This window comes from Merops nubicus, unplaced genomic scaffold (genome assembly GCF_000691845.1).
Source record: "Merops nubicus isolate BGI_N331 unplaced genomic scaffold, ASM69184v1 scaffold19923, whole genome shotgun sequence".
NCBI lineage: Eukaryota > Metazoa > Chordata > Aves > Coraciiformes > Meropidae > Merops > Merops nubicus.
In genome coordinates, this window is record NW_008597116.1 from 1 (window position 1) to 8,938 (window position 8,938).

Here is an 8,938-nt window from a genome sequence, read left to right on the forward strand (position 1 = left end):
AGACTGTAACTCGTGGTGGGTTAGTGTCAAACTGGAAGATCACTCAGGATCTGGTTGAATCCCAGCCCCTCCAGTTGCTTGGAAACCTCTCTGATGAGTCCCCCAGGAACCCCTGGCAGGAAGGAGCCCCAGGACCCACAGCAGCAGGACACAGAGAAGCTCCCCCAGGGTTCTTTGCTGGGCACCTTCCACTCTGTCCTGCACCTTCTTTCTCCACCTCTCACCAGTGCTTTGCAGGTTGAACTCCAGGAACCAGGCAGAAAGCTCCAGGAGTCTTTCCAGATCCTTCTTTCTGCACTTTTTCATTCCTGAATGGAAACCAGGCAGGACCAAGTTCTGTGGACTAAGAAATCTGGACTAGACTCATCTGGGAAGACCCAGACTGGGCTTCTGAGAATTTATTTCTCTTTTAGATGACAACTGGAGATCTCTTACCTCTTTATCATCTTTGTATGCTTGGATTTCTATCCAAATACTCCTAGAAAGGACCAAGAGAAGCTGATTCCTGCAGAACTCACTGATTTCAGCAAAGCTAAACACTCTTTTGAAGGCTTTGGGTTGTTCAGGCTAATGAAAAGTCAAAATTATTTGAGGTTTTGTTCATTTTTCCACTGAAAATAGGCTTTTAAATAATCCTTGTTGAGAAAGGTCATGTTTTCCTAGTTTATTTTCAGTTTATTTTCAGAGAGAGAGCCAGGAGAAGCTGCTCAACCCCAAAGCTGCATTTCTTGATGTGAAAGAAACCCTGTCCCCATTAACGAGGATTAATTAGGATTTTGAACGCTCTGCTTTAGTTCTTAGAGGAGCACTCTAAGTGGGTCTCATGTGTCAGTGTTCAGCTTAGAAGGGTGGTCACAAACCTCCCACAAATCTGTGCTCAGCTTTGTGCAGAAAGGTCCTTTGTAGCTGGTTTGTTGGGGGTTTTTTGGGGGGGAAAAATGAAGAAAGAACTGAGCTTGTTTTCCAAACTCTTGTGTTGAGTAGGATTTCAGTGCTGACTGCTGGGTTGCCACCCCTTTTTATCTGCCCTGAAAATGGTGTTGTGTGGGGCTGGTTGCTTTTCCCTCTCTGCTGTGAATCATTTTTGTTTCAGGGAGTTCTTTTGTCTTCAACCCGGGTCTGGAGCCCAGGAGAAACTTTTTCTCATTCTACATGGGCTGAATAGACACCTTGTGTTCCCAGGCAGTGTAGAAACTTCTCCCCCTTGTTTTCTCATGGATAGATGACACCGTTTGGACACGACTTTAAATACCCACTACAGGCAACTCTCTGTCTCTGGTGTAACTTGAGAGTGTGGGACCAGAAGTGAGGAGAGAGCTGGAACCACGGCGAGTTATCCTTGGGAGGGTTGACTTGAGGAGAGGCACCCAGTCTCTTCCCTTTCTCTGGTGTTGCTTCCCTCGTTTCTGAAGCCCTGAGGAGCACCTCTTTGAATGCACAATCATTACAGCTTCAGACCAGTTCCCTGAAGCCAAAAATCATGGCTGAAAATCCAAATGGACCTTCCAGGACGGAGCCGGGTAGGTTGTGCTGTGGCTTTTGTTGTCAGAAGCAGCACTTCTGAGTTTTCTGATAACTGCTGGAAGACTTTTCAGGTTTTTCTTGTTGCTAGAAGTCGTTTGGGGTGGAAAAAGCAAGATCTAGGTTGATCAGGCTCATTCTGGGGTAAATAACCCTTGTTTGAGGTGGGTGGAAACCATCCAGCAGCTGTTTTTATGAGCCCTGTGACCGTGCTCCTGCTTTGTCACTGTTTATGTACCTCCAGCCCTCCAAAAGCTTTGCTGCTTTTATTTCTCCTTCTAAATGAAGTTTATTTCTTACTCTTCCCCTTCTTGAAGGGCTCTTTTTGTCCCTGGTGGGGGAGTTTGGATCATTTGGAGGTGGGTTTATGTGTCGGGCAGGGGAAATGGGCTGTAATTGTTGCTGTTGTTTCCAAATTCAAGGGAGGCTTTAGGAAGTGGAGCTTGAGGCTTGAAACCAGGTGGGTTTGCAAGAACCAGGGGGGTCATTTGCAAGTGATTTGGCATTCAGAAATGTAGTTTATGCCCAGGTCTTGTGCTTCAGACACGTGGTTTGACCTGTGTAGGGCACTCACGTGTTTTGGGTAGGCTCCTTTCTGAGGCAAATTGAGTAGCAAGTAGACACTTCACAGCCTAATAAACATTATCTAGGGTAGGGTGTTGAACTGGGGAGCTCTGCTTGCTCTGAAGGCTGAAAATTAATTAGCCTGCCTCTTCAGGGAGCATCTTTAAGAGGGAAGGGATAGGAATTAAATCAAATCAGATTGGGAAGGATGTGAACTCTGCTTGTCTTGGGAAGACATCTCAGCCTCCAGCACTTCCACAGCCCCTCTCTAAGGGCACACCAGCTTGAGGGTTTCCATAAGCTCATCTTGTGGTAATTTTTGGGGTGGTGGTTACAGGGCTATGGATTTGGAGCCTTTTCCCCCCCCTCTTTCCTCCACCTTCCCTGGCTGGAGCTAACGGGGCGTTCAGCAGATGGGTTTAGAGGATTTAGAGTTGCTTAACTGGCTGGATTTGCTCAAGGTGCTGTTCTCTGTTAGCCCTCTTAGCTGGACAGCTGGAGAGAGGCCAGGTTGGAGTGTCCTCCAAGAGTGACTCAAATTGTTAGAAAAATGCATGGTGGGGGTTTTTTCCCCCTCCTCTGCTCTCTTTTGAGCTGCAGAGTTCCCAGAGGACGATGCTTCGATCGCTTCCCATGGGAGGCTCTTTCCTATCAAGATGTTCCTAATGATAATTGTCTAAGCTCCTCTCTCCTACCACATACACCCTTTTGTTTCACACTAGAAGGCTTCTTTCTTCCTCCTGTTTACACATCTCAGGTATCCAGATGCCATCAGACCTCCAGCCTTGTCATCACTTATTTAGTGCTGTTAATCTCTGCTCTGGGTCTCTGCCAGTCCTTCCACTCACTTTTCTCCCTACCTAAGCTTTGGCTTCAGATTCAATTAGTCCAGTTGAGCTTCCTGCTTTAACTTCTGGCAGTTTTCCATTCCTCTAGATATTTTTATATCAGCAAGCTGTAGGAATCAGAATTTAATCAGCAGATCCTGTGGAAGGGGAAAAAAAAAGGAGCATTTTAATCAATAAATTCGACGTATGTGTTGACTTGAGAATTTGAAGAGCCTGAGATCCTGTGACCATGTTCTGCTGTGATTTACACAGACTAAACACTTTAAACACTGCTGTTTGAGAGAGCAGCAAGGGGATAAATCCATGGAACTCCTTCCTTCCACCCAGCAAGAGCAGGAGACAGAGTAAGGCACCTTTGCCTGGACAAAGTCTCTTTCTAACTGATCTTGCTTTTCACCGCACCTCCAGGTTTGCTGCTCCAATCCTTCAGTTCAAGCTTAGCCCCCCAGAAATCCTGCCTTGATGGGAAGAGCTGGGGCTAAGCCCATTACTGGGTGTTTGCCAAAGCTGGGAATTAACTGAAAATTGACATTGTCTGCTTTGTTTTTGAAGATTACAGGTATAAAAAGGATGAGCTGTTTAAAAGGCTGAAGGTGACGACTCTTGCCCAGTTGGTAGGTGCAGCTCCTTCTCTGATCTCTCCAAGTTTTATCTTCCATGAACAGCTTGTCCAAAGCTTTTTTTTCCTGTTCTTGTGTAGCCTGAGCATGTCATTCTGTATTGGCTTCTTCTGCCCTCACAGTTTTCCCTTAATTAAACCAAACCTCTGCCTTCAGAGCAGTCAAATGCTCTTAGCTGCAAATTGAAGTTTGCAGGGACTCTGTCTTTCAAATTAGTTCCCCCTGTCTTTTTTTCCTCCCTTAACTTAAGAGTATCTTCAAGCCTCTTAGAGAAGAAAAGGACTAAATCAAGTAGCATTCAGAGCTGATCTCATGGAGCTGTGTGGCATGTTGGCCCAGCCTGAAGCCCTCCCTGGTAACTGCAGAGGGTGGGAAGGTTTTGATTCCAAGGCTATGGGTTTTTTTAAAAGCTAAAAGCAGTGAAAAAACATATTCAAAAAAGAAAATTGAATCAGTAAGGCAAGAGTTGTGTGCTGCTTATGTGTTGATACAAGAAAATCAGTAAAAACTCTTTAAAAGACAAGTTGTCCTATAAAAAGAGGAGGGATGGAAGGTTAAACTTGCAGATATTGAAGGAAGGGGATTCTGCAGACTCATATCTTTGCTTCCCCTCCCTTAAGAGCAATCCTGGGACTCTCAGGGGGGTGCTGAACTCATTTAGTGTGTGACTGCCACAGGTCTGCTCTCCCAGACCAATTCACCTGGGCAGTTTTAGCCAGTGCAGTGCATGCTCTGAAGATTTCAGTCACAGTCAGTGACTTTTTAACTCCACCCAAGGTCATTTTGTTGCTGCAACTTCTGTTCACTGAAACCTGCAGTGGAAGTTGCATTGAATTAAATGTATTTTGGGTTGAGGGTGGTTTTGGCTGAAGCTGATCCCTGCTGTCATTCCCTGCTCCCTTTGCTTTCCTGCAGGTCATCCAGGTTGCCTCTCTCTCTGATGAAACCTTAGAAGTGACAAACGAGGAGATCCACAAGCTGGCAGGTAACAATATTTCTTGTCAGCACCAAGAGGAAGGGCTGGAGGTCGTTGGCCTGTGGTGATCTGTGTCCTGACAGACCCAGCTGACTATTCAGTGAGGCTTTTCATCAAAAAAAAACAGCTCAACCTGCAGCTCTTCCACTTTGGGAGCAGAAACACTCCTAAACCATAAAGCCTTGGAAATAAGAAAGGCCTCATGGTGCCAGGTTTTTTGGGATAATTCTTGGGGTGTGGTATCTACTGAGTTAAATTTTCACTGAATTCTTAAAAGGAGAGCTCAAGCCCCTAAAAATCATACAGCTCTTTGTTATTTTTAATACAAGGCTCTTGGTAAGTCACCCTTAGAAGCAGATAAGCCAAGGCTGCCTTTGAGAGACTCTCTTCTAAGAATAGAAACTGCCCTTAAAACCTGCTCATGGATTCCCTGCAGCATTTTAACTCCTTGTATCCTGTTCCCTGCCCAGATGATGGTTCTGCTGCTTCAGAGGCTGAAGTCCCAACGGGGACAAATGGGAAAGGAAGCCCTGAGGGGGCACCAAGTCCAGTCCTGTTCCTGAACAGCACAGGAGCTGGGGACTCCTGTCGATCCACGCTGCAGAGGTGACTGCTCAGAACACAGTTTTCTTCCTCTCTTAGCAGAGAACTCTTTTTATCCAGCTGGTTATTTAAAATTGCTGCTAAGTGGCTTATTTCTCAGCAGAGCCTGAGCTTGCAGGTCAGGGGTGTGAGGGAGAAGAGGGGCTTGGCAGCTTTCCCTGTCTGACCCTGTTTGATTTGTGGCTGTGACCCAAAACTGTTCCCTCCTGGCCAGTGGCTGCCAAGGAAATCTGTTTGTGGTGTTGGCTCCAGGTCCCTGGGTTCAAGAGTCCATGTTGTGAACAGCTCTGGTGAGCTCAGTAACTGCCCTTCCTGGTGATCTGAACAGATTGTCCTGGGATTGAGGATGAGAGTCCAGTTTCCAAACCCACCACATCCCTGGGCCAGGGCACAGATCCCAGGAGGACACTAAGAGGACACGTTGGCTCAGCCCTTCCCTTGCTGTACCTGTGCAGATGTTGGAAGAAGAGCTGAGACAGGCCTGGCAGGCTCAGTCATCACCTGTCAAAGCCAACAGCTCAGTGACCAGGAAGAGTCTCTGGATGTTTCTGTTCTTGTCCTGTCCAATCTAGTGAAGAAATGGAAATGATCTGTGTAGTGCTGTAGGTCACAGAATCATAGACTTGCTTTGCTTGGAATCAGAGAATCTTTTTGGTTGGAAAAGACCTTCAAGGTCATCAGGTCCAACCATCCCCCCAGCACTGCCAGGTCCCCACTGCCCCGTGTCCCTCACCCCACATCTCCACGGCTTGGAAACCCCTCCAGGGGAAGAAATTGTTCCTCAGATCCCAACTAAACCTTTCCTGGGGCAACTTGAGGCCCCTTCCCCTTGTCCTGTCCCTTGTCCCTTGGGAGCAGAGCCCGACCCCCCCCTGGCTCCAGGCTCCTGTCAGGAGCTGTGCAGAGCCAGAAGGTCTCCCCTGAGCCTCCTTTGCTCCAGGCTCAGCACCCCCAGCTCCCTCAGCTGCTCCTCCCCACACTTGGGCTCTAGACCCTTCCCCAGCAGCTTTGTTGCCCTCACCAGATGACTGGTGGTCTTTTAGTGTCTCAGATTTGCTGAGACCTCAACGTTGGCAGCTTCTTAGAGTTCTCCTCCCTCACCTCAGAGTCACCTAGGAGGTAAAACACCCGGCCTTACTCATCCAGAAAAGTCTGCTCACACAGCAAAGCTGTACTTGGTTTCATTTTTATATGGATAAAAATGAAATCAAGTCTCTCACCACATACTGGGAAGCCTGGAATAGACACTCTCTAGTTTTTCTGTGGTCTCTGGCCACACTGGAACGTAGCTGAGCAACTGGGATGGTTGCTGGAAGATGCCTCTGCCCTGGGGATGAGGTGGGAAGTGTTCAGAGGGCCAGCACCACAACCTCCTCTTTCCTCTTGCAGTGTGATAAGTGGTGTTGGGGAGCTGGATATAGACAAGGATGCTCCCAAGAGAGTGGAGAGTGGGGCTAAGGACTCCCCCTACCCTGACTGCCCCTTCCTGCTCCTGGACGTGCGGGACCGAGACGAGTACGACCAGTGCCACATTGTTGGAGGTGAGGAGTCCCTCAGCAGCAGAGTCTCAGCCAGGTTCCTAAATTCAGCTCTTTCTGCATATTCTGCCTGGCTTCATCTCTCCCCTCACAGCGTGGCATCCCTGGGGGGCAGAATTCTCTCAGAGTTTTCTCGCCCACCTTTCCTGGAAGGGGGTGAGGGGCCTGAGCTGGTGTCAATCCCTTGGTCACAGAAGCACTGAGCTTGGAAAAGATCTCTGAGATCATCAAGCCCAACTATTAACACTGCTGTGACCACTAAACCATGTCCCCAAGTGCCACATCTACAGGTTTTTTTGTACCCCTCCAGGGATGGGGACTCCAGCACCTCCCTGGGCCAACCAACCCCCCCAGGGCCTTTCCCTGGGGCACTTTCCAGCTCCTCTGCCCCAGCCTGGAGCTGCAGGGGGTTGTGGTGACCCCAGGGCAGGACCCTGCCCTTGGCCTGGTTGACCCTCAGCCCATGGATCCAGCCTGGCCAGACCCCTCTGTGGAGCCTTCAACCCTCCAGCAGATCAACTTGGTGCCATCTCTAAACATCCTGAGAGTGCCTCAATCCCCTCGTCCAGAGCATTGATAAAGAGATTGAACAAGACTGTCCCCAAAACTGAGGCCTGGGGACACAGTTTGTGACTGGCCAGCAGCTGGACTGAACTCCATTCAGTGGGTTTTGAAGTCTGTTGAACTCTAACAAGTCTGTTGGTTGTGTTGCAGGTTGTCTGAGGGATGTTCAGCTGCTGTTTGATGTTTCTCTCTTTGTTTTCCTCTGCAGCTCATTCCTACCCTATTGCAACACTCTCCAGAACCATGAACCCCTACACAAACAGTATTCTGGAATATGTATCCTTTACATAAATAACCAAAAAAAAAAGGGATTGGGGGATTTTGGGGAGGCTTTGAAAAAATTACTCAGAGCTAGAGCAGTTGTGACCAGGACAAAGCTGATGGTTTCCTAGGTTTTAGCTTGTGAGGGCTGCAGGGGAGAGGGAAGGTTATAAATGAAGCTGCTTCTTGCTTTTACCTCTTCCAAACCAATCTTCCAAGCAGTGGTGGGCACTTGCTGCAGGGGCTGCTCTCCTGAGGACACTGGGCTCTGTCCTTCCAGCATCTGGAAGCTCCAGCTACTGAGAAATGAGGCTTAAAGCAGCACTGAACTGAAGATATTCCTGCCTGACACACACAAATCAGCTGGGGAGTCTCTTTCTCTCTCTCCAGTCCCTTTTGCTTGTCTCTTTTTCTGTCCTAAAAGGTCTTATGGCCACCCAGAAGTTTCCAAATGACTCCTTAGCTCTTCTACCTGCCAGAAAAACGCCCATGGCAAAATCATCATCCTGTACGACAACGACGAGAGGTTGGCCAGCCAGGCTGCCACCACCATGTGTGAGAGGGGCTTTGAGAACTTGTTCATGCTGTCTGGAGGTGAGTGGGGAGGAGCAGGACTCCTGGAGACTTCAGCTGGGCGGGTGGAGAGGAGAGAGCAAGGGTGGTGTGAGCTGGAGGTGGGGAGGAGCTGGGTGTGCAGCTCAGCCGAGCGATTTCTGTGCCCGTGGTGGAACCACGGGTCCCACCTGAGCTGCTGCTGGCTGATCACGGGTGATCTCTCTGCCTCCAGGCCTGAAGGTCCTCGCCCAGAAGATCCCTGAGGGCCTCATCACTGGCTCACTCCCCGTGTCCTGCCAGGTGTCACCTCCCCCTGGATCTGCCCGAAAAAAGCCCCCTCCCAAAGTGCCACCTGCACGCGCTGAGGACAAGTGGAGGTTTTCTGCAGAAGACCTACAGAAGATCAAGTACTACCTGGAAGAGGAGCACGTGCCTTCAGACACTGCCAGTAAGACTCCAGGAGAAGGGCTGCAGCCACTTGGGGTAGCTCCAGAGCCTGCCCTGCAGCAGCTCTTTGCTCTGCCCTCTCCTCTCCAGCAGACCGCTGGGAAAGGGAGGATTATTTCTAAACTCTCTGAGGAGATCCATCAAAACCTGTTCTGTGCTCATCCCAGAGGTCTTAAATCTTCTTATAGCTCCAGGATGGCACAATCCTGGGCCTGCTGAGGGTGGGTGTCTGCCCTCCTGCCCACTCTGTTTATGTGTCTTTAGGTTTCACTGGTGTCTAGAGGGTCTTCTAATTCCCAGGCCTGCACAGCTAATGGAGACTGCCCAGAGCCCACACTGGGTTATCCATGGGCTTGTGTGTTCAGGGAGAGCTGGAGAGCCAGTGAGGGGTGACAGAGCATCTGTGTGTCAGAGTCATGGGGTTGGTTTGGTTGGAAGAGA

The 8,938-nt window shown here is 49.2% G+C and overlaps 1 protein-coding gene across 1 annotated transcript; it reads left to right on the top strand.

Annotated features, from left to right (window-relative positions):
- Window positions 1–3,485: 3,485 nt before the first annotated feature.
- CEP41 (centrosomal protein 41kDa) lies at window positions 3,486–8,778 on the top strand (the record flags this gene model as incomplete). The annotated part of the gene is made up of 8 exons (XM_008936622.1): window positions 3,486–3,547; window positions 4,469–4,538; window positions 5,000–5,135; window positions 6,522–6,673; window positions 7,443–7,510; window positions 7,975–8,089; window positions 8,283–8,498; window positions 8,762–8,778. Coding segments are annotated over 8 exons (836 nt in total), but the record flags the coding sequence as incomplete, so codon positions are not given.
- Between the last annotated feature and the right edge of the window lie 160 nt (window positions 8,779–8,938).